Here is a 26,788-nt window from a genome sequence, read left to right on the forward strand (position 1 = left end):
TTATAATATATATATATATATATATATATATATATATATATATATATATATATATATATATATATATATATATATATATATATATAAGTTAAATAAAATTGTTGGAAGTAATTGTAAATATATTTATAAAATTTAAAGTAAAACAGATTTTTAAATAAACTTTTAAATTAGATCAAATTTTCAATCTTCCATAGACTAAACTTGAGTCTAAAAAATTATCATATTCTAAATCTAGTACCTTCAACATTTGTTCAGACTTGACCTGGTTTATTCACACCTCTCTTACTAGCAACATAATACTTTTATATATAACATCTATTATTTTTATGAAAAAGAAATTTTATTAATCTAAATTAAGGTTTTTTTTATAGAATATTTAAAAAACAAGTTTACATAATAAAATAATAGTTTTTCATTTGAATGAATGTGTAAAACTCAATGGATAAATTGGTAGAAGACTCAGACTTTGAGAAAGTAACAAGACATTTTGTTTATTGAGTCTCTGTGTTTTTGGTGTTTTATATTGTAAAATTCTATGTGTTGTTCATTCCTATATTAAGGAATATAGTCGTGTCTTTGAGTTGTAACAAATTTCTCATTCAAAGTATTTTGTATTTGTCCAACACTAGGGATATCTGTTGAGAGAAAGTCAGAGGAATCTCATATTTAGGTGGGGTCCTAAACAGAAATACATAGGTAGTATTAAGAAAAAAGGCAATGAAATATAAGAGTTCATCTAAGACCAATTTGTACTTTTACAATTAAGAGTGTATTTCCTTTCTTTGGTTAACACCCTTCAGATGTAGGTGTTATTGCATCAAACTCGATTATCAATCCGTTGTGTTCTATTCTCTTTATTTTCTTTTTAGTGTTACTGTATCCGTAATGTCACACACAGTGTCTGGAAAATTGTGATTTACATCTTTACTGAAGGTGAACAAAATTTTAATTGGCATCAAAGCAGACACCTTGTCCTGCTTGGGTGAGTTCCAAGGAACTTACAAGTTTTGTTCAAATGGACAACGACAAAGAAGGAGGATCTGTTAACAAGTCACCTATATTAGATAGCACTAACTATGACTATTGGAAAGCTCGTATAATAACTTTATTAAAATCCATAGACAACAAGACATGGAAGGCAGTTTTCAAAGGGTGGACACATCTTATGGTTACTGCTGCAGATGATACTCAACCTCTCAAGCTAGAAACAAAATGGTCCAAGGAAAAAGATAATGAATCGCATGGAAACTCTCGTGCTCTCAGCGTTATATTCAATTGTATTGACAAAAATGTCTTTCGTCTTATCAACACGTGTACTAAAGCCAAAGAAGCCTAGGAGATTATCAAAATTGCTCATGAAGGAACCTAAAAAGTTCGGATCCAGATTTCAACTTCTCACCACCAAGTTTGAAAACCTAAGGATCCAGACATAGCAAACAACACTTTTACACTTGGGGAAAAATGTTTGAAGAAAAGCCAGCTAGAAAAATCCTCAGATCACTCCTAAGAAATTTTGACATGAAAGTTAGTGCTATAGAGGAAGCCCAAGACATCAGTTCAATCAAAGTGGATGAACATATTTGCTTATTACTAACATTTTAAATGGCCATGAATGACAAACCTGGAAAGAAACGCAAGGGAGTTGCCTTAAAAGATGATGTTGTAGAAGATAAAGAGCAAGAAATAGAAGACATTGACAAGTGATCGGGGAACAATGTTATGAATAATGTGAAGGAAAATATTCCTGACAACTCAAGAAGGTTTAACTCCCAACACAAGTTCAAATATGGTGACAATCAGAACAAAGGCAAAGAATACAATATCATGAATGTGAGGGGTTTAGGAACATACAAGTTAAGTGTACCAATTACCTCAGAAAACAAAAGAAGGAATACTCAACTACTTTTTCACTGAAGATTGGAGTGAGGACGAAACAACTAACAACGTAACTGCCTTCACTGCTCGCCTAGGGTCGAGACAAATGATCAACATGATGTTAAATTGAGTGTTGAAGAAATTTCAGATGAAGTCGTGGAAGAAACATACAAGTTGTTGCATGTCAGGTGGAAAGAAGAATGCATGGCCAATGAGAAACAAAAGTCTCAGATAAATACTTTTCTTCAAGAAAAAGCAAATCTCACCAAACTATTTCTTGACGTAAGGGAAGAAGTCATTGATCAGTGCATTTTGATGCACATTATTCTACTATTCTACTTAGGCAACTCTATAGTTTATTCTATTATTTTTACTAGTTTAGTGTGTTTTTATGTTTAAGTTTATTTTTTACTCTATTTTATTTTTGTACTTTATTTTCAGCATAAACAGTTGTTTGATACCTTGTCACTATGAAGATCATAATTTGAGCTATAGAAATCAGATTGATGCGTTCTAATATACATTGAAAAGCTAAGATAAAGAGCTACAAGTTTTATGTTGAAGTCAAAAGCAGATTTAGGGTGAAAGAGGGTCTAATAATTCGTTGAATTTTTCAGACTTAATTAAAATAGTTAGTTTGGGCCGGTTTTTGTAATTTTCAGGTCGGATCCCATAAGGGCTCGAATTTCCCTTTTGTTATATTAGGTTTTTCGCTACTACAGTAATCCTATTCTAAATTTTCACGATACAATATTTCTTAGACAATTTCATGGAGAACTAAAGTTCACAAGGTTGATCTGTTGTAATCGGTTTCTGCCAATACTTTGAGGTTTCTTAATTTTCAATCAAATGTTTTTCCCTTTCAATATTTTGTTCTATGTATTGTATGCTTTATTCAAGTTCTATAGATATGTGTTGATTAATTTTTATTGATATATGTTCCATATTCTTGTTTGCGTAATTCGCGTGTGCTTAACCCATTTTCTTAATTCGGAATGTGTTTGCTTAATTCATAAATTAGGAACGCATATCATATATTAGTATCAATGTGCTTGTTATTGTTACTGTAATCGAAAATGGATTAGAATCCGCTTAGGGAATGAAAATTATATTAACCAATCATAAGTTAGGAAACCAAATCAGTAGATCAACTTATTTCATAATCACTTTTTATATTCATTTTTCGTAATCACTTATTCTCGAATCGAAACCCTCATATTTCATTTTCTTATTTGGTTAATTTTCTAAGAGTCCTTGCGATACGATATCCGAGTTTCGCTTCCCTAGACTACCGTTCTTAATTACTCATTTTTGACCCGTGTGCGACAATTGATCAGTCACTCTTATGACTTCTAAGCCAGAAGGCATGACCAAGTCAATTTGTATGCTCGACTGTGGTTCAAATATCCTTGATGAAATCCTAGGTGATAGCTAAAGATATAAGGAGTGTTAGATTTGACTAAATTTCTATGAATGAAGAAGAAGAAAAATTTATTTCGCTTGAACAGAAAATGGAGTTCATTATGTCAGATAACTTGTCAAAGTAACCTGCTCGAGTCTACTATCATCATAACAATCCTTTATGCCGAAGAAGTCCCTTAAGGAAACCTTTTTGGATATATCATTATTATGGTAAACTTGGGCACATACGACGCTACTATTACAAACGACATGGAAGACACTTATATAATCACAAACAACTACCCGCCAACCAACTCCAAGGAAGAATCATACTCCTCTCCTGAAGACTGGTATTTTGATAGTGGATGTTCCAGGCATATTTCTGGGAAGAAGAACTATCTCAAAGAAGTAAAGCCCTATACTAACAACTATGTTACATTTGGATATGGTGCTAAAGGCAAGATAATTGGATAAGGTAAACTTATGTACCCAGGTCTTACAAATCTAGAATATATTCTTCTCATTGAAGAAATGACTCCAAATCTTATTTGTATTAATCAATTGTGTGATTAAGATCTCTGTGTGAATTTCACTAGATCTGAATGCATTATCACAAACAAGAATTAGAAGAAAATCATGAAAGGGATGACATCATCTGATAACTGCTACATGTGTAAATCTCATGATTAGCTTGCAACTTGTATGTTAACTAAAGAAGATGAAACCAAGCGGTGGCTTAAAAAGCTTGTCCATCAGAATATAAAAAGCATGAGAACAATTATTTATGAAAAGGTTATCAAATGCCTCCCTAACCTCAAGATTGAGGAAGGGAGAAATTGTGGTGACTGTAATATTAGAAAGCATACCAAAATGCCTCACAAAAAGCTGCAACGTCTTACCACATCATAGGTCCTTGACTTACTTCACATGGAACTCATGAGACTAATGCAAGTTGAAAGCTTAGTAGGAAAGAGATACATGTTTGTTTATGTTGATGACTTATCAAGATTAACCTGGATTGACTTTCTTAGAGAAAAGTCAGACACATTTGTCACCTTTGAAAGACTATGCCAAAAGTTATAGCGGGAAAAAGGAAGAGAGATTAGTAAGATTGTCAGGATTCGAATTGATCATGGAAGAGAATTTGAAAGTTATAGTTTCTCATATTATTGTTCCTCTGAAGGAATTTCTCATGAGTTCTCTGCTCTAATTACTCCTAAAAAAATGGAGTGGTTGAAGGGAAGAATAAAACTCTTCAAGACATGGAAAGGATTATGTTTCATGCAAATAGCCTACCCTACAACTTTTGGGATGAAGTTATGAACACAATGTGTCATATCTATAATCAAGTGATCATTTGTCTAGGCATAAACATTACTCATTAAGAGTTCTGGAAAGGAAGAAAACCAAATGTCAAATACTTCCATGTGTTTGGTAGTAAACATTTCATCCTGATTGATCGTGAGCAAAGCTGCAAGATGGATCCCAAGAATGATCAATGGATATTCTTAGGATATCCAATCAACATCAGGGCATATCGTGTGTACAACAACCGCACTAAGAACATTATGGAATCAGTCAATGTTATGATTGATGATGCTCCTCACACTGTGACAAGAGATGAAGAGGAAGACTATATTCACGTTAATAATAAAAATATGATAACAGAAGTTCCAAACAAATTTCCTGGCATTTTACAGAATTTTGATACTGAAGATTTAGATGAATAAAAGGAAGATGACTCAACAAAAAAATGTGCCTCAGTTAGAATTCAAAAGGACCATCCAAATGAGAATGTGATTGGTAATCTAAATATGGAATTATCACCAGATTAAGAGAACTCATTGCCAACATGTGTTTAATCTTTAAAGTTGAACCCAAAAATGTAAAAGAAGCATTAACTAATGAATATTGGATCAATGCCATGCAAGAGGAAGTTGCTCAGTTTTAAAGAAACCTAGTTTGAGAGATGGTTCCCATACCCGACTCAGTTAACATCATAGGAAAAAATGGATATACAAGAACAAGTTAAATGAAAATAATAATGTATTTCTTGAATTTATTATTGAGAATGTATCAAGTGTGAGTAGTGTGGGTAATAGTCTCACATTGGTTGGAAATGTCAAGACTTGAGCATTTATAAGTAAGAGAACCCACCCACCTATCACCTTAAGGTTTTAGGTGAATATTTGGTGTGTCTCTCACAAAGGTGTTACTCCAAAAAGAAGAAGTCCCACAATGTTCAATGCCTCATAGTGACCCCCCCCCAATAAATGGTATCAGAGCCTTTGGTTAAAGGGACCATCTTACTTGTATTGAAAGTCAACGGCGCCAGTGTGGTGAATAAGAAATGTTCCATTGAAGAGTGTCAACGGCGCCAGTGTGGTGAATAAGAAACGTTCCATGCAATACAAGAGTTTGTGGAAGCAAGAAGAGTTTTCACTTGAGGGGGGAATTGTGGAATCATACTTGAGGGGGAGTGTTAAGAATGTATCAAGTGTGATTAGTGTAGGTAATAGTCTTACATTAGTTGGAAATATGGAGATTTGAGCATTTACAAGTGAGAGAACCCACCCACCTATCACCTTAAGGTTTTAGGTGAATATGTGGTGTGTCTCTCACAAACGCGCTGCTCCAAAAAGAAGAAGTACCACAATGTTAAATGCTCCCTAATGAAAAAACTCCCCCAAGATTTATTAATCTTCTGTTAGGAATTTCATGTAGAAGGTATTGATTTCGATGATACTTTTTCTCATGTGGCACGTCTTGAATTTATTAGTCTTCTGTTAGGAATTTCATGTCTTCTAAAATTCAAGATGTATCAAATAGATGTCAAAACCTCCTTTCTGAATGGGTTCTTAAAAGTAGAAGCATATGTTGAACGAACTAAAGAATTCATTGATCCAAACACACCAAACTGTGTCTGCAAGCTAAAGAAAACTTTATATTGGTTGAAATAAACTCCAAGAGCTTGATATGAAATACTCACTGAATTCCTCACCACAAATGGCTAAAGCAAATAAGGTATTTACAATACTCTCTTTGTCATGAAGGAAGAAAGAAAATTGATGATTTCCCAGATTTATGTGGATGAAATTGTCTTTTGCGGAATGTCAAGAAAGATGGTTGACCATTTTGTTCAACAAATGCAGTCTGAATTTGAAATGAGTCTGGTGGGTGAACTCACTTTCTTTCTTGGGTTCCAAGCCAAATAAATGAAATAAGGCATATTGTGTCCCAAAATAAATATTCCAAGAACATAGTTAAGAAATTTGGGTTTGAAAGTGAAAAACACAAGCGCGCACCAACTTCAACTCACATTAAGTTAACTAAAGATGATCAAGGAATAAATATGGATCAAAGTATTTATAGAAGCATGATTGGAAGTCTTGTCTACCTCACAATAATTCATCCATATATCACCTTCTTAGTAAGATTTTATGCTTGTTATCAAGCCAAGCCAAAAACTAGTCACCTAACTAAAGTTAAAAGGATCATCAAGTATATAAATGGTACAAGTGATTATGTGTTCTCATGACACTAATTCCGTTATGGTTGAATATTATGATGTTGATTGGGATGGAAATGCGGAGGATAGAAAAAGAACCTATGGTGGATGCTTCTTCCTAGGAAACAACTTGATTTCATGGTTCAACAAGAAGCAAAATTGTGTGTCCTTATCCATTGCAGAAGCTAAACATATTGTTGCATGAAGCAATTGCACTCAATTACTATGGATGAAAAAGATGTTGAAAGAATACAATGTCAAACAAGATGTTATGACATTGTACAATGAAAACACGAGTGCGATAAACATTTCTAAGAATCCTGTTCAGCATAGTCGCGCCAAGCACATTAACATACGTTATAATTCCATTAGAGAGTTGGTAGAAGACAAAATCATCTCAATTGGTCATGTTACAGCTAAAAACCAACTGAAAGATATATTCACTAAGGCTTTGGATGCCTCTCAATTTGAAAATGTGAGAAATCCCCTAGGTCTATGTGTTGTAAAAAATCTCTAGCAATCAATCCTGAGATGGCATGCGATTTCTTACATGATTATTTTCTCTCTCATGGCCATCATTACTCAGGCAAGTCCGCTTTAAATTTCTTTAATCTTTAGTATTACAAAACTAGTTATGATTCAAAATATTTCTCTTATTTTCATTACGTGATTCACAAGTCACAAATGTTTTTTCATCTTCACTAAGTATCTTTCTTCCACTCATTGCTTTTTGACCCTCAGGCCACCGTATCACATTCTTTTAGAAATTCAGTCATCGTGGTTGGAACTAGACAAATAAATAACACATATGGAAAGGATAATAAATCAACGAGAAATACCGAGAAGCTTATTGGGGAACCCAAACCCTAGACTCCTTTCATGTATGTGATAAAACACCCAGTAAGGATGACATAGATAAGCTGTTTGATGGTAACCCTAGTAGTGAACATGTGAGTGAACCTTTGACTGAGACCTTCATAGACGATATTCTTCATGGCTATCTGGAAGATATGGAATACTCTAGTGATGAAGATCTTGCAGTAAGTTAGGCTAATGATGTGAATGATGTTGTCAAAAATGATGTTGACATTCCAAATGAAGAAGTAGAAAAGTATGAAGAACCAACTGATAAGATCTCAGATGATGAAAAACTCACGATTAATGAAAATCGGGTTGAAAAAGAAAAGAAAAATGATGAAGATGTCTCAAGTGAAGATAAAGTTCAAATATCCGGAGAAACTGAAACCCGGGAAACTAGTTTGGAATAACAAAATGAGGTGAATGATATGTAGAACAATCAGTCCAAAATTATGGAGACAAAGTCACCAATACATCAGAAAAGTGAACATATTTCTGTTGAGAACAATGTTGAGAAAGATGAGGAGAACATTGTTACCAACAATATTGAGAATGGCAATGATAAATCTGTCAGTGATAATGAACATATTTATGCTGAGAACAATGTTGAGCAAGATGTTGAGGATATTCTTTCCAATAATATTGAGGATGATGTTGTCCAACCTATAAGTGACAATGGAAATGTTGAAACTAGTTATGTGGAGGTCCCAATCGCTCCTATCAATAATAAAAAGAAGAAGTGTGACAAGAAAAGTAAGTAGAAGATCAACAAGAAGAATGATACCCTCAAACCCAAAAATACCCCCACAAAAATGCTAACTACTCCAAAAGCTAATAAGAAAGGGGAAATAGGTAAAAATAAGAAAGAGGTTACTGGAAATAGTAAGCCAACTGTTAAAAAGAAGGAAACTCCTAAGAGAAAAGTTGGCATTGTTGTTTAGGTTGTTGAAGGTAATATAGACGACTTTGTGGAGGACATTGTGGTTCTTCCTGTGAAGAAAAGTAGGAATATTATTGGTGGAAAGAAGATTCCATATGATATTCCCCTTGCTCCAACAGACAATGTATCCTTCCATTCATATGAAAGTGTTATGAAATGGAAGTATGTCTTTCAAAGGAGAATCACTGCTGAAAGAGAGTTGTCCGAAGAAGTAATGTGATGTGAGGAGATTATAGAGTTGTTGCAAGATGCTTAAGTGATGAAGATTGTATCTGGTCTAGGTCTCTTTCAGTACCACAAAATATACCCTTTGGTAACACCATATTACTACAACCATTTTATCAACCGTAGTAATATCCCATTTTTATGCGCTTGATTTTTTTAAATAAAATACTTTTCATTACAATTCATAATAACAACTATGGTCATAGATTGGGGATTACAAGCCTCAAATCCTAACATCAACATTTTTTCACTTTTTCTATAAAAAAAGCGAGTGTCCCTTAACTTATATTGTTAAATAAAAATTGAAAAACATTTAACTACAATTTTTTTTATCAACTGGGGTCATATGTGCCATATTTTACTATGGTTGGTATTTGTAACCGTGGTGAAATTATTTTCTGCAAAATTAAAACATACCAGGTTATTTATTTTCTTCATAACACATGCCCTAACGAACTTGACAACAACGATAGCGAAATCTTCATCTTCACCATCTTCATTCATTTCTTGGAAAGAGAATCACTTCTTAGTCTTTTCCTCCTCTTTGAATTAAATTATGTTACCTTTATGTGTTCATTATTCATTTCTTGGTCTTTCTTTCTTTCTCTCTCTCTCTCTCTCTCTCTTGTTATGATGAGGTTTTCCTTTATATGGTATGTATTTTTATTTTGTTGCAATTGGATTACTTGTGTTTTGGTTTTGTTCAAATTTTGTGATGTTTTTGTTATTATAAGGCTATGTGATGTTGTCCTGTGTCTTGGAACGAAAATCATTTCTTAGTCTCTTCCTCCTCTTCAAAGTACACTATGTTGTCTTTATATGTTCATTAATCATTTCTTGGTCTCTCTCTCTCTCTCTCTCTCTCTCGTTGTGGTAAGGTTTTCCTTTATGCAATGTGGATTTTAATTTTGTTGCAATTGGCTTACTTGTGTTTTGGTTTTATTCAGATTTTGTGATGTTTTTTTAATTATAAGACTATGTGATATTGTCATGTGTCATGTTCTCATGTTGTGATATTTTTGTTGTTATAACGCTATGTGATGTTGGCATGTGTCCTGTTCTCACGTTGTGATGTTTTTGTGTCATAAGGCTATGTTTTTATTTTCGTTTTGTTGGTATAACTCTATTGTAAATGAATAAATAAATTTGGTTATGAATATGCTTTAGATTTTGGTGTTCACGGATGAAATTTTTGGGTTGTTGATTGATGTCATGAATTGTAGAGGTTTCTTATGAATATGCTTTAGGTTTTGATGTTATATTGTTTTGATGGATATATTAGTATGCATAAAACATATTAGTATGTTATATGTAGCATTAGTGTGCATACTAATATATCCATTGAATTGCTTAAAAGTCGGTGGTTAGATAAAAATTTCATTGAATTGCTTAATTTGTTGAAATAAATGCTACAAGAAGATAACAATTTATCGGATCGTTGTTATGAAGGCAAGAAGATATTGTGTCCAATGGGTTTGAAGTATATCAAAATACATGCAAGCCCTAATGATTTCATATTATACAACTAAGAGTATGAAAATTTGGATCAATCCCTAGAATATGGTGAGTCGCTCTACAAGGTGAAGGATAACAATCGTGATGACAATGATAATTTTAGCAAGAAGTGTCCTCCTGTTAAAGTATTATGGTACTTTCCAATAATTTAAAGGTTCAAGAGAAGTTTTGCTAATGCAAATGACACAAAGAATATTATATGGAATATAGATGAAAGAAAATATGATGGAAACATTCGCCATGTAGCTAATTCTTTGCGGTGAAATAAAAAATGATTAGTAATTTCCAAATTTTGTCCTTGAGCCAAGAAACCTTAAGCTTGGACTTGCCACTGATGGAATGAACCCCTTTGGTAATCTGAGTAATAATCATTCTTCGTGGCTTATTCTTTTCACGATTTATAACATATCTAATTGGTTGTGCATGAATTACAAGTATATGTTGTTAAGTATGATGATTTCTGGACCAAAACAATATGGAAATGACATAGATGTTTATTTAAGTCTATTAATTGAATATTTAAGACTTTTGTGGGAGGAATGCATTGACGTTGATGATGCATATTTTGGTGTAAAGTTTAAGATGCATGCAATGTTCTTTTGCACAATCAACGACTTTCCTGCATATGGTAATTTGACTGGATACCGTGTCATAGTACATAAAGTGTGTCCTATATGTGAATCTAATACTTGTTTTCACCAACTTGAGTTTGGAAAAAAGACCGTTTACCTTGGGCGTTAGAAATTTCTAAAACCTAATCATCCTTATTGTAGATTGCAAAAGGCTTTTAACGGAGAGCAGGAGATTAAAATCGCTCATAAACTTTTAACAGAAGATAAAGTTTATCAATGATAATAACACCTTATTTTTGTCTTTAGAAAGAATAAAAAATGTCTCGTTGACAACATTTTGGAAAAAGAGATCGGTGTTCTTTGATCTTTCATATTGGTGTAACCTCGATGTAAGACATTGTCTTGATGTGATGCATGTGGAGAAAAATGTGTGTGATATTTTGATAAGAACACTTCTAAACATTCCAGACAACAGTTGGCTCCAAAAGATAGAGAGAAAAAAGATTATTTGCCTCCGGCATGTCACACTCTATCTAAAAAGGTAAAGAAAAGTTTTTGCGAGTGTTTGCATGGTATCAAAGTTTTCTAAGGTTACTCATTAAACATCAAGAAAATTGTATCAATGAATGTTCTCAAGTTAATTTGCTTAAACTCCCGTGATCGTCATGTCTTGATGCAAAAACATCTACCAGTGGCTATCCGTGGCATCTTTCCAAAAAATGTAAGAGTAACTATACCCATATTATACTTATTCTTCAATGATATGTGTAAAATGTTCTTGATTTCAAAAAATTAGATGAATTATAAGATAAGAATCCTACATTGGCATCTAAAGCGTTCCATGGTGTCATTGAGGAGATTTTGGAGATAATTATGTTATTTTCAAAGTGTCTTTATTTAAATACAAGTGGATTCCTTATAATAATGGTGTATAAGCCGACGAGTTAGGATTCACATGGGTTGACCTTGGCAAGACAACTTTTATGACCAAACCATCCATTGTGGCTACTCAAGCAAAACAAGTTTTTTATGTGACATCCCCTTCAGACTTATCAAGGAGATGGTAAATTATTCTCCAATGAAAATACATTCCTCATAGTGATGAAAATTTTCATATTCCTTCCACTTCTTCTTAGACAACACAAGTTCATACTTAATATGAAGAAGTTGATAGAGATGATTTACATGTTATTCGTAACGATCATGAAGAAGGCGTATGAGAAAATTAACAAGTAAATATTTTTTATTCTTTATTCATAATTTATTGTAAGTTATAATTTCTAAGGTTATTTACTAACAAGTATTACAATTTGAAATTATACAGGTGTTTAAAGTCAAGATACCAATATACTATTATTTAATGTAATAATGTGTAAATTGTATGTTGCTTTGTGAAAGTTTGATTTTGATATGATATACAATTTTTAGTTCTTAATGCAATTATGATTCTGATGTAATACATTTTTTGATCTAATATGATTCACGAATGTGCGTGTTGTTGTTTTTGATATGATATAATTCAGAAAAGTTTAGGATAAAAAATTAGGAACTCTATAAAATCAGAAAATATATATTTAAAAAATAAATAAATTCACAACAGATATTTAATATAATCGTTTTATAGGTAGAGTGTTATCCATAATAATAAATGCCAAAACTGACATTGCTGGGTATCGAACCTAGGACCTATAAATATTTCACTACAGTTGTTCAATACAACTGTAGTTATAGGTAGCACGCATTCCAATTTACTACAACGGTAAATAGATCGTGATTGTAAATAATACACTTACAATGACATGCTACCTAACATCGGTCATACAACCCTAATTATATGTCTTTCACAACCGTTGTCATATGTGTTTTTCGTAGTAGTGCTTTACCCCTAACTTGTGAAAGAGTTCATTATAAGCATTCTTATTAGCTTTCCAACACTAGTTTCTGGTATTCTGGTGAGTCAAAGGCCTGAAATACTCATTAGTGAAGAGGTCACGGGTGTTAGTGGGAGTCCACTGACTTTCAGTTACAGGTTATTTTCTGGGTCACATGTACCAGACATGTCTATCCCTAATATTTATTTTAATATGACTATTGAGAGTGATATTCCTCAAGTTCCCTAATGTCTGGCACAACCATAAACAATGTCTTGTTATAATTGATGCATGTATTATTAGGGTGGATGAGTTGATCAAAATGATGACTCCCAAGGATACGGGTGTTTTAACCTCTCAGGCTGCCGAACAAGAGAATGTCAGGACAGTTTCTGAACAACATGGGAATGATAGCGAGGATGTGTCTAGTGTAAGTGTAATTGCTTTTGGTTATGGGTATGTCTCATCTAGTGAGACTGAAGAAGATTAAGGGTTTATGTGATGTTTCTGCACCCCTGTGTGGGTTATCTTAATATTTGTTTAATCGTCTTAAGGGAGGGATAATGGTTCTCTCCGGTGGTTCCATTTTTTCCATCTTTTGTTGGTTCTATAGATTTCTGCTCCTCCTGGGCCATTATGGTTACGTTTGTTGGTTAATCTTGGCCCTGCCCATTTTGAGGAAAATAGGGTGAGAACAAAACTCTTTTTGATATGTAAAATGTTTTGGTACCTCTTTTAAGTTAGTATATATCTGATGGTTATAGCCTGTCTGACATGCATGCATGAAGATTTTGTTTTTCGCTGCTCTCAGATGCCATGTCATGAAAATTGTTCTAGACATTTTATTGCACATCTTGCATATTTTGTATTTTCCTTAAAATTGGCTAAAGGGGGAGATTATTGTTACAAGTGATTGACACATTTTTATAGCCAACATGTTATGAAAGATGTCATGATATGATGTTGATACACATGGTCTCTATGCGCTTGAAATAACTTACAAATATGTGGTGCCATATGTCTCATTCATGTTGGAACATTATGCACCATAAGCCGTTATGCCTTGCCACTCTTTGCACACGATATGTTTCCTTATTTAGCTTCGTGTTTATGGGCTTTTTTGAGTTAAGAAAGTATTCCTAAAAACAATAGAAGATCAAATCCAAATCAATGATTAAGATTTATTTTATGGAGATGGAAAGTCAAATTAAATCACTTTGAGAATTTGTTCTTTTAAGATCTTTTTTTTTGCAACAAGTTATGCAAACCCTAAAAAGTTCTAACTATCAATGTTTGGATATAAAAAGAGTTCTATTCCTTGGTAGAAGACTCAGACTTTTAAAAAAGTAACAAGACATTTTGTTGTCATTGATTCTTTGTGTTTTTTGTGTTTTATATTGTAAAAATCTATTCTTTATCCATTCCTATATCAAGGAATAAAGTTGTGTCTTTGAGTTGTAACAAATTTCTCATTCAACCAGTTATGTACTTGTCCAACACTAGGGATAGTTATTGAGAGAAAGTGTGAGGGGTCTCATATTTAAGAGGAGCCCAAAATAGAAGTACACGAGTATTACTAAGAAAAAAGGCAATGAACTATAAGAGTTCATCTAAGACCAATTTGTACGTAGGTGTTATCTAAGACCTATAAAAGTGTATTTATTTTCTTGGGTTAACGCCCTCTAGACGTAGGTGTTATTACACCAAACTAGTTTATTGACCCATTGTGCTTGACATCTTTACTGAAGGTGAATGAATTTTCAAATTGGGTTAGATGGTAAGAGGTTTCTAGATCAAATGGTAATGGTGGTTTAGGTGTCAAAAATTGTGAAAGGTTTAATTTAGCATTAATGAGTAAATGCCTTTGGAGGATCCTCAATGAACCACACAATGCTTTTTCAGACTTCTTGGATTTTAGATACGAGAATATAAAGACCAAGATTCTTGATTCTAGTTGGAGAATTATCTAAGAAAGATTCAATTTTTTAGAAAGATTTGAAGCAAATATGTGGGTCTGTTTTAGAGGAATATAATTGGTTTGGTAAGAGCATTATGTGCAGGTTTGGTAGCAGACTATCCATAGACTTCTAGAAAGATAAGTGGTTAGGTCCCGAGGCTTTGTATTCTCTGTTTCCATACCTGTTTTTATGAAGTTCTCGTGATACGCATAAGGTTGCGAACTTGTGTAGTTGGCTGGATGGAAAGTTGTTTTAGAACCTATGCTTTAAGGATGTTAACTTCTGACTTGTAAAAGGTCTGAAGCTAGCTGAATTGTCGAACATCATGCAAAATGTTCATGCCATTCAAGATTCATCAAACAAGCTTGTATGGTGGCATAGTATTGGGGGCTCCACTGTCAAATCTAATTTCAATAGGATGAATGAGCTTAGTAACTCAGGTCCAGAGATGGAGGAGAGCCTACAAAGAGACCTAAAGGTTTTATGAAAGACTAAAATCCTAACAAAAATCTAATTTTTTGGTTGGAAACTTCTTCAGAATAAAATGTGATGCGTCTTTGATTTACATATCAATTGTTTGTTGGTTGGGATGAAAAATTTGTCATAAAATATATTATTTATAGTAATGTAATTTGGATATCTTCAATATATTTGGATCATTAGAATTGTCATTCTTTTTCAAGGAGGTTGTAAGGGAGTTGTGAACATTGTCAAAGTTAGCAAAGTGTCAGACTTGAAAATGATTCTTTGATAGTTTCAAGGGTGTTGCAACCCTTAGTTGGTCAAATTGAGTCTCTAGACCCTTATATTGTTTATCTAAGTAGTTTATGTGGACTTTTCACTCTACTTGATTTGACCATTCTATTTATAAGGATTGAGTACTCCTTATACTTCTTTTAATTATATTATCTTTCCTTATAAAAGAAATAATAGTATTGAAAAAATAACTAAAACAATAGTACATATAGACATAACTCAAAATGTATTTAAGTCTAACTTTTCTAGAGATTCAAATTAGACACTCCCAAAAATTAAATAATTAAAATATGCTTATAAAAAAGAGTAAGATAATTTATATTAATTAAGTATAATTATGCTTAAAGCTTGAACACATAATGAAGGGGAGTAGATTGATTAATTGATTTTGTTGATGAAGTCACACATGCATAACCATGATACAATAGAATCACTACTCCTTGAAACCATCGTCATGATTCATTCATGCACATCACATTTTTGAAGAGTATATTATCATACATATATAATATTATATCACACAATTCACACCACAATTTCTATCTCTAAAGGTTCCACATTTTTCTCTTGCTTCTCTTGATTTTCATCTTCCAAACCCAACTTCTTCACTTGAAGTTGTTGATTAATCACTTCCCCAATAATATCATCATTTTCATCCAATGGAAATGGAAACACTTCACAAGACCCCAAACCCAATGGATTCACAACAACAATACTCATCACTTTATCTTGCTCATCATCCTTTTCACCTCCATATTTTGAGTAGTAAGCATATAACATCATCTGAATTATCCCCAATAAAAATCCTAGCACATTCGGAAGCTGCCAAGAAAATTTCTTAATTAAGTGATAGTTCTAATTCTTAACTATTTGATTAATTTAACTAAATATATATACTTACATAAATGCACACATCATTTTCAAAGAAACCATATCCAAACCATGCCATGGCACTCAATGTAAGGAAAAGTGACAAAGTGAAGGGCATAAACTGTACACTTCTTGTTTTAACAACACGTACCTACACATTAATTAATCATTAATAACATGGAACTAATATAGAAATTAGTTTAAATTATATACAATAATTATTTACTTACCACAATGCTTAGAGGTGCTGCAAATACACTCACTGAAATAGTAACACAAACCCACCCTAGAATTTGGACTCTATAAACTTTCGGTATAGCAAATTGTGTGACCAAGAAGATCACCACGAATAAAACAACATCCATTGCCACAAATACTTTTATGGCAAATTTCTGAAATGAAAACACATAATTTTGTCACAATTATTGATGAGTTGTTGATATAAATTAATAATAAAAATTAATTTACCCTTGCATCTCTTGGGGCATAGGCTATGTACGTGATACAGTAGATAACTTCTATGCCACATCCAACTGTGTTAATGATAACGATAAAAATCGAACTTGTTTTGAGAATTCCATAGTATAGCCAAAGCATGCAACTGAATAATGCTACCAAATATGGTAGTGACTGAAAGCCTTCAGTGCATTTGTTTTTGTATATTCGGTAAAAAGTTGGCCTAAAATAATAAATATATAAATATTCATCATGCCAAAGATATTTTTTTTTGTATATTTAATTACTAACTTGAAATAAAATGGGAATAATTTAAATGTTCTTACAGTGGAGCTAAGAACACCAGGCAGGAAATGATGTTACCTATTCATCAAAAGAAAATTAAGTTAATTCTTTATTTTGAGTGTTGGAAAAAAATTGAAGAAAGAAAAGTGAAAGAAAGAAAGAAAATGTATATGTGTTACCTATTATACCAAAAACATAGGCTAAATTAGAATTTTCCATAGGCATGATTCTGTTGTTGGTGTTGTTCTTGAGATTTCGATAGAGAAAAACAGAAAAGAAAAAGCTAGCACAAGTTTTAGGGTTAGGATTTGGGAGAGGAAAAACCTAGGGTTGGTTTTTCTTCCAAATCAACCCCTCAATCTCATGCAAGCTAGGTAGTTCTGAATGAAGAAGATAGGATGAGAAAGTGATGCTATATATACATATAAGAACATGGAGTAAGAGAGGTAAAAAAATGAAAAGATGAAAAATGAGGAAAGAATAAAAAAATAAAAGGGAACAATAAACAGAAAAAATAAATGTATTGTTATTATTGTTGAAGGTGGTGATATTCATGTGTCATTGAGTCATTCAGGGTTCATGAGGGTTTATTGTTTTTAGTAGGTAGCGTACCACAAAACCATTTCCCTTATTAATCACTTGCTACATCAATATTGTATATGTCATATGTCAAAATAAACATCATTGTAGTAGGACATCCCAAATAAGATCGTGACACCGATATGATATAATGATACTGATAATAATTTAAGAAAATGATAAATTAAACATAATTATAAATATCAGTGCACATATTATATATATATATATATATATATATATATATATATATATATATATATATATATATATATATATATATATATATATATATATATATATATATATGAAATGCTTAAAAATAAAGGTTGTAAATAGTTATATTAATTTCTCTTTTAGAAAACTTGGCATAAAATATATGGTGAAAAGGATAAAATAGTTTGAGAGTTGTTGAATATGAAACCTATTTTTTTTTGTCTTTTCTTAAACGGAAGATTTGAGTGAATCATTGTACTTTTGACATCAAGAATAAAGACCATCTTGCCTAAACTCATGTTCTCTTCCATTATTCTATAGTTGCTAGCTAGCAATCACACCAACTCTCTAATTTTGACATCTACAAGAAATTGCAATCAAAATTTTAATTATGCAATAATTTTTTATGGAGTTAATTAAGATTTTCGACTTGTCTTCTATTTTGATTGTCCCGTCTCACTTTTTGATTTATCTGGTCTAAATAGAACGGACATATGTTTGTTTTTATCATTTGATTTTAGAAGTGATGAAAAAAGTTGTGTTTGGCCGTGTCTGCCAATCAACCTTTTTAACTTTTTTTTTAGAATGAGTAAAAATTTTCAATCTACATCCTTTACTTATTTGTCACATCCCCCTTAATTTTTAACAAATTATGATATGATATCCAGACATACCCGTTGCTCATCTTTTATCTTGATATCCATACATATATATATTTAATCGATAAAATGTATCTCCACCTAGTAATATTGATATACTAGATTGTAGGTCTTCATTTCGAATATTGTTGTTTTTCTCAAATCATGTTGGGGTTGTATATGCGAATTTAAAGTGATGCTTACAGTTTAATCTAGATAAAACTTTTAATTGTTCTTTGAAAATTTTAAACATTTTATCAATCAATAAAAAAAATCAACACAATCACATAGTTCATAAAAATTTCTTTGTAGGTAAAAAAAAACATTTAATATCTTTGTGAATTATAGGTAGCTAATTTTATTGACAAGTATACATCAACACAAAAATAGCTTTAAAAAAACCTCAATAAAAAATAATTCCATTTGTAGAAAATTCAGAGAGTCACGCGTGACAATTAAATGTTTGTGTATATTTATAGTAGTCTAGCCTATTGTACTTTGAGATTAATCATAGACTCTATGCAATTAGTCATAATCTTTTAATTAATGTTATTTTTTATCTGTTGTATTATTATCATTGAAACACGGTACTATATTTAGTAACGGTAGGGGAATACTTTAGTAGCTATAGACTATAACTTATACTAGTAGTTTATAAATTAATTTAGATCTATTTGGTAATTAAACAGTTTTTTTATCATAAATCTATAGTTTATTTTACTAATTTATAATTTTTTTTGACGCCTATTTAAAATAGAACTTCAGTTTATAATTAATAATTATTATTTTTTTATCGTTATTATTTTTTATAATTTAGTTTAGTTTAGTTTAAAATAAAATAAATATATATTAAATATTTTTTATATTATTTTATATTATAAATTAGTTGGCCTATTAATTTTACCAAATATTTAAATTAACTTTTCGATTATTAATCATCGGTCATATACTATAAACTATCAATTATCAATTATTAGTCATCATCCATAAATTATATATTAACTTATCAATCACCCTCTTTTTTTACCAAACAAAACCTTAATAATTTTTTATAAGGATATAATTGATACTACCTCCGTTTTTTATTATATGTCATTTTGGAAAAATATTTTGTACCACAATATAAGTCGTTTTATAATATCAATGAATCATTAATGATATTTTTCCTATTTTACCCTTAAATATTTATTATTCTCTCTCCTTTCAATTATATCAATTTGTCTTTCCAATATAATTAATGAAGGATAATTTTGTAAAATCATTCATAATTTATCTTTTTCATACCATAATTATTATATTTCTTAATACGTGTGAAAAGTGAAAAACGACTTATAATAAAAAACGGAGGGAGTAGTTTATAAGGATATAAGATAAATTTGATGTGATTAAACACAAATTTATGTAAAGATATTTATTAACCTAACGCTGAAAAAGAGGTGTATGACCTAGATTAAATATAAATTTATGTAAGGTCTAATCAACTCAATCAACTTGAAAGTTGTGTTTATGTAATAATTAAAAATGATATATAAAAATATAATTATATGTTAATAAAAAATAAATTTAAATATAATTATTTTGACTTTAGATCAATCTCATTTTTTTACATATTGAATTTTTATTAAAATATTTTTTTAATTTCTTAAATTTTTATTATAATATTTATTTTATATCTATTAATATTAATAAAAAAATTAAATTTTAAAAAAAAAATTAACGTTTTCCAAAATTTGATGCCATGTACTATAGAGTTTGTTACTCTTATAAAACCGACCATGGTAAGATCATATATTTATTGAAATAGAGAATATTTAAATTTGCATTAAAATTTTATTTAGCTAAAAATACTAGACTGTAAGATTAATAAAAGATACTCCCTCCGTTCCTTTATAAGTGTCACTTTCTTGTAAAAAATTTGTTTCTTTTTAATTGTCACTTGCAAAGTTCAAGGTAGTATTAATTGCAATTTTGTCAAAATTACCCCTAGATAATGATTGCAGAGAGAAAAAAAGTAAAATGAATGTAATAAATAATTAAGGGTATTATAGGTAAAAAAAGAATTATTGTTTGAAAAGTAACAATAATGATTAGCTTTCTTGGTATGGGTAAAAAATCAAAAAATGACACTTAAAAAGGAACGGAGGGAGTAATTAGGTTTACAAAACCACATATTTAATTAAATATGATTAATAATTTTTCATTTTATTAATTTATAAATTTGTTAATGTTTCAATAATTTATAATTAGTTATATATACTAAAAAAAAAGTGTTTTAATATGATTTGTTATTAGAAATTTGAATTGAACAAGACATGATAGGTGCATGATGGGTTTGTACGTGATACACACACTTTCTTTGCCGTTGTGTTGATGAATTGTTCCGATAGTGTGAACTAGCTGTTTTTGAGTACAAATTGAAGTTTTTCGTGTTTAAGAGTCTTCTTTTCCATTTCAAGCTTTCATTCTTTTCCTTCCAGGTTAGAATAGGACAAACTACCATCAATTATTATTTTCTTGTTTTACAAGTACTTCTATCTCAAGATAGAATCTCTTTTCAAATCAAGTAACTACCTATATATAATTCTCTTGCCGTATTCATTCAATTTGTTTCTCAATCATTGCTTATACTCTTATTTTATTCTATTTTTCAATTTTATCAAAACAATATGTGTGATGACTCATGATGTGTGTCTAACCTATCATAGTCAAACACTCCATTAATTTTGGGCTTAATATATGGACTATGTATTTATCATTCCTATGCTTTTCAATTGCTTTAATTAGATTCTTTCTAATGGGTTTCAACTAAAACTAAATTTACATGAGGGTTCGTTAAATTTTTTTTATGAATGATTTAAAAAATTGATTCCATCCAATCCAATTTTATTGATTTTTAAATGTTTAAATGATTAATTATATATGTTTGATGTAATATATATCATATAATATATAAAAAAATTAATAATACAAATAGATAATTGTTGAAATAAAAGAATTATAAAATTAAGTATATTAAAATAATTTAATAAATAGTATTTAAAGAATAAGTATTAACAAATAATAAATTAACAAAATATATATACTAATAAATAATAAATAAGTATAAAAATATATACATGCGATTCAATTTAGTTTAGATGAGTTTTGAAAAATCAATCAGAAGTTTAAGTCAAACATAGCGATTTTTCAAAAATGACATTCAAACACATCTAATATTATTAAAAAAAAATTCAGTTTTTGATTTTTTGTATGGATCAATTTTGGGGTTATCATTTGAATCAGTTTTACTTTGAACACTTTTAACTTAAATCGTGCCTAAGTTAACAAAAATCTTGGTCCGACAATTTTAATTAGGAACCAAATCTTGTTTCGATCTTATTGACTACGAAATCGACTTGCTATAAAATCAGATGAAAACCGTAAAAAACTAGTAAAAATGCCTAAAAATCTACTATTGAAACATAAAAACAACTATGGTTTTCTTTCAAAAATTACAATAGTGACTATGGCATCTTGGATCTTGAATTCATTGAAATTTTGCAGGGATATAGAATTATGCAACAACAATACATATAATGAATAATTTAAAATAAATTGTTATGTTGATTCTTGTATAAATGTATATGAATTAGAAGTTCAGTATATTTATCATTTTTAAATTTTATAAAATTAATTATCAGTTGTTAATGCTTCAATCGAAGTAGATTCTTTTGTTGGAAAATTTAATATTATAAATAAGTTGAAACCGCGCATGAAGTGATGTAGGAAAGTTGATTCTAATATTAAAAGTCCTTTACAAGAAAAATAAGATAAATTAAAGATGATTCAAGTGATGATATGAAAACTCTAAGAGTACTTTGACATAATTTATTTTTGAGTTCTAGAAGTACTAATTAGGTACCTAAAATTTATGAAAATAAAGAGATCTCGATAAATTATGTCATGAATGGAATATGATGGAAGTAAAATAATGTCAATATTGACAGGGACGACACAATTAGCCGGGAGGCCCTGATCTAATTTAAAAAATAGGCCTAAATTAAAAAAAAACAATTTTAACAATATTGATGTTACACATATTTTTTTGAATAACCAATATAAAATCATATATTCTTGAAAACAAATTATTATTTTTACACATGCTTTTGAAAAAATAGGTGAATAATCTATTACATTTGTAATTAAAATAATAATAATTGAATCCCCCAAAATTTGGGGCTCAGTGCTGTAGTCCATGCTGCACATGAGAAAGATCGACCCTGAATATTGACAATGTCTTTGTATACAATATAACGCTAAACATAATAAATGATAACGAGGATCATAAATCAAAGTATATCAATGACCGTAGATAAAGTGAGAATTGGCCAAAATGAACCGATTCAATTGAAGATTAATTAAATTTACTTTACAAGTGACTCGATTTTTGACTTGTAGTCCTAACACCTCAAGATGTGAAGCCAATGGGATTGGATATTAATGAGTTTTTGTGAAAAAGAAAAATATGAAGGGTGAAATTATGAGAAACAAAGCTTGATTTGTTTCTCAATAATTTTCTCAAAAACCTAAGATTGATTTTGATGAAACATATCCACTTGTAGTGGATGCAATTCAATATTTGATATTTGACTAACCTTGTATCACATGAAGGGCTTAATTTGAACATGATGGATGCTATACAAACTTATTTGTAAGACTCACTTGATAGTCACATTTACATGAAACTCCCTAAAGGATTTAATATATCAAAGATAGATAATTTTGGATCTCGAGAAAGTTACTCCATCAAATTGAACAAGTCTCTATACGAGTTAAAATAATATGAACATATATGGTATAATTGTCTTTGTGAATATTTGATAAGAGAGAGAGATACAAATAACTCCATATGTCCTTGTATTTAATGAAAAGATCTAGAATTCTTTTTTTATAATAGTTGTTTATGTGGATAACATAAATATTATTAGAATATTTGTCATCAAGAATGTTATATAACAAAAGTGTAAAAACACTTATATATGGACAAATGTCATATGTTGTCTACTTTAATGGCTGTTAAATCATTGGATGTGGAGAAAATATCTATTTAGACCTCGAGAAAAGAATGAAGAAATAATTGGTCCTGAAGTGTCATATCTCAGTGTGATTGAAGCACTGGTGTACCTTGCTAATTATACACGTCCTGATATATCATTTGTTGTCAATCTATTAGCAAGATATAATTCTTCACTCACATGAAGATATTGGAACAGAGTAAAACATATACTTTGTTATCTTAGATATGAAGTTTACTTGTCAGATCTTCATAATGGTAGTTCACAGACAAGTTATTTGTTTACGTATTGGATGATCAACTATTTCTTCGAGAACTATGAAACAAACCATAACAACAACTTCATCTAATCATGCAGAACTTTTAGCACTACATGAGGCAAGTCGAGAATGTGTTTGTCTGAGATCCCTAATTCAACACGTACAAAAGACTTGTGGTTTAGCTTCTACAAAAGTAAATACAACAACTATATATGAAGATAATATTGCATGCATTACTCAATTGAAAGATGGTTACAATAAAGGAGTTCTAACAAAACACATTTCTCCAAAGTTCTTTTTCACCCATGATCTTAAAAATAAATCGGTGATATAAGTATCCAACAAATTCATTCATGTGATAATCTTCTAGACTTTTTTTCTCAAAGTCACTCCCAAATAGAACTTTTGACCAACTAGTATGAAAGATTGATATTCATCATTGAAGAAATAATCGTTCAAATGAGGGGGGGAAATAGATTTATCTTAAAAGGATATTATTCTTTTTTTCATTCACTGGATTTTTTCCACCGAGTTTTTTCTAGTAAGGTTTTAACGAGGCATGTCCTAAACGAACATCCATATGGGAGTGTTATGATAATGGATATAAAATCTAATTGTCTCTGTAGTGGTAAATTTTTTTAGATTAAGCTATTGATTAACTTAACTCACAAAGCAAGAGTCGTCACCACACTTTTATCATTTTCAAAGGGAAAGGGAAAAAGTAAAAACAAAATCCAAAAAAGTTTTAAAACAAAACTAATAAAAAGAGAACAAGGGTCTGAGGGTTAGCAATGCAAAGGGAAGGTATTAGCACCATAAACATCTATGGTACTCCATGGGAACCTCTTTGAAAACATATACATTTTGGTTTGAAAAAGATGTTGTTTGTAAAAGATTTGAGGGATGAGAAAAGAAGTATATTTTCTTATTTTTGTGTTTGCCAAGACTTTTAAAGTCTCATGCATACGTACCAACAAAGTGCAATGGAGGATCAAAACTCCGTAGTTCATGGTAAAAATAACAAAAGGAGTTTGTTTTGATTCATTTTTTTAGAGAAAAGACATTTTATCATTTTAAGGAGGATACTTAACTAGTCACCCACAAGTATGAGAAATTTGCATCATCATTAGAATGACTCCAACTTGGATAGGGATCAACAAGTATGCCACTAGCTCCCACAAATGGAAAAGAATTATCATCAATACTATTAAGATAGGAGAATTATAACTCAACTATGGAAATGACTCATGTCTAATTCTTTGAGAAAAGTTTTAAAAGAAAAAGTACACAAGGGCACAAAAATGGTTTGAATGAGTTATGTATTTTTTTAGTCTTTTGAAAGTAGTCTAAACATGCTTAAGATGGATTGACATTTATTAAGAATTTTTTTTTGAAAATCACTTGACAAAAAGTCAAGGTTTATTAAGAAAAATGATTCAAGTTTAGAAAACAAGAATGTTTTGAAACAGAGAGAAGGTTTTGAAAATTTAAGAAAGGGGGGAAGGAGAAGAAGAGACTATCCTAAAGCATAAAGTAAAAGCTAGGGAGGAAAGATCTAACAAAGAGATAGAAAGCTTTATGACATAAGTCAAGTAAGAATTCACTCCTTTGGACTGAGCCTCAAGCAAGCAAAAAGAGCAAATAGTAATTCATGTGTCATATGAAACCAAGGTAACCAAGCCAAATTTTCACAGAGATGTCCAAAGTCAAAGGTATTAAATGGATTCCAAGGTCTTAAATCTCAAATCCCAAAGAAAAGGTCAAGATCCTAATCCTAAGTCCCTAACTCCATAATGATGCTAAGGATAGTAACCACAAGTCCATGAGTTAGGAGAAATAAGTTTCTTTTTTATTAATGCCTTCTTAACAATGATAAAAAAAACAAATGGACAAAGAACAAAATGTCACAAACACAAATAATATGATATGAAATGTTAAACATAAAGCATAAAGTAAATGACATAAAATAAAGGCATAAAGGTAAATAACTTTGAAGTAAAAGTTAATACAAGTAAAATGTTAGTAAAGATGTTAGTGAAGATGAAAAAATGTTTTGGTCATTTTGGGGAGAACACTCAACCATCCACTCACAAGCATGAAAATATGAACTTATACATCACTTATGAGAAGGACTCCAACTTGGATAAAATCAACAAGTATGTCACTAGCTCCCACAAATGGAAAAGAAGCAACATTTCCACACAATACCATGAGGAATAGGAGACTTACAATCTCACTTATAAAAATGTCGCTGTCTTTGGGACAAATTTAGCGCTATGTTAGGCAATCGTAATTGGACTTATATAGAAGTCACAACTATCTGAGACCGATCAATAATAATATTTATGTTAATACATGTTAGAGAAATGATATGTAAATCATCCTCCTAAATCCATGCCACACAAGAAAAGAAAAAGAAAGGGGATGATCAAGCACAAAGGTTAGAAGGATGGTCCATTACTTTAATCCACATTTCATGACACTTCGGACAAACTTATGCATCAATACAAAGTACCTTAAATGATTCATGGTCATTTAGAAGGTAGATTTGAAATGATAAAAGTTCATCAAGTACCAATTCACACATCATGAATAAGATGGACGCAATCCATCCTATTGATCAAAGGAAAAAGAAGGAGATGAAAAAGAAGAGGATAAGAGAGATCACATCCAAATTGGATCAAGAGATTTGATCAAGTCATCATCAAAATCAATCATCAATTTAGGTGGATTAGGGTTTTCACCCCATCAAACCCATGATCCATTGAGTTTGATGAGACTTGAAGTCAAAATCATCATGATCCAAGGCCAACAGAAGTCCACAAGGTCATACAAATTTAAAATGCAATTAAATAAAATAAAAATGCATCAAAGGTATTTTTAAAATGCAAATAAAATGGAAAATCCACAAAAACCTTCAAATACCAACTAAATGGCCAAGAAAATCATGGA

General features: G+C 30.7%; 1 protein-coding gene across 1 annotated transcript; it reads right to left on the minus strand.

The window, feature by feature from the left end:
• Window positions 1–15,836: 15,836 nt before the first annotated feature.
• On the minus strand, window positions 15,837–17,560 carry LOC127085205 (bidirectional sugar transporter N3). The gene is made up of 6 exons (XM_051025755.1): window positions 17,270–17,560; window positions 17,132–17,168; window positions 16,818–17,028; window positions 16,580–16,741; window positions 16,381–16,500; window positions 15,837–16,301 (listed from the first exon to the last, which is right to left on the minus strand). Exons 1-6 carry the CDS (start codon window positions 17,313–17,315, stop codon window positions 16,005–16,007), a joined length of 873 nt encoding a protein of 290 aa, XP_050881712.1. The 5' UTR covers window positions 17,316–17,560; the 3' UTR covers window positions 15,837–16,004.
• Window positions 17,561–26,788: the final 9,228 nt, after the last annotated feature.

Source organism: Lathyrus oleraceus, chromosome 1 (assembly GCF_024323335.1).
Source record: "Lathyrus oleraceus cultivar Zhongwan6 chromosome 1, CAAS_Psat_ZW6_1.0, whole genome shotgun sequence".
Taxonomy (NCBI): Eukaryota; Viridiplantae; Streptophyta; class Magnoliopsida; order Fabales; family Fabaceae; genus Lathyrus; species Lathyrus oleraceus.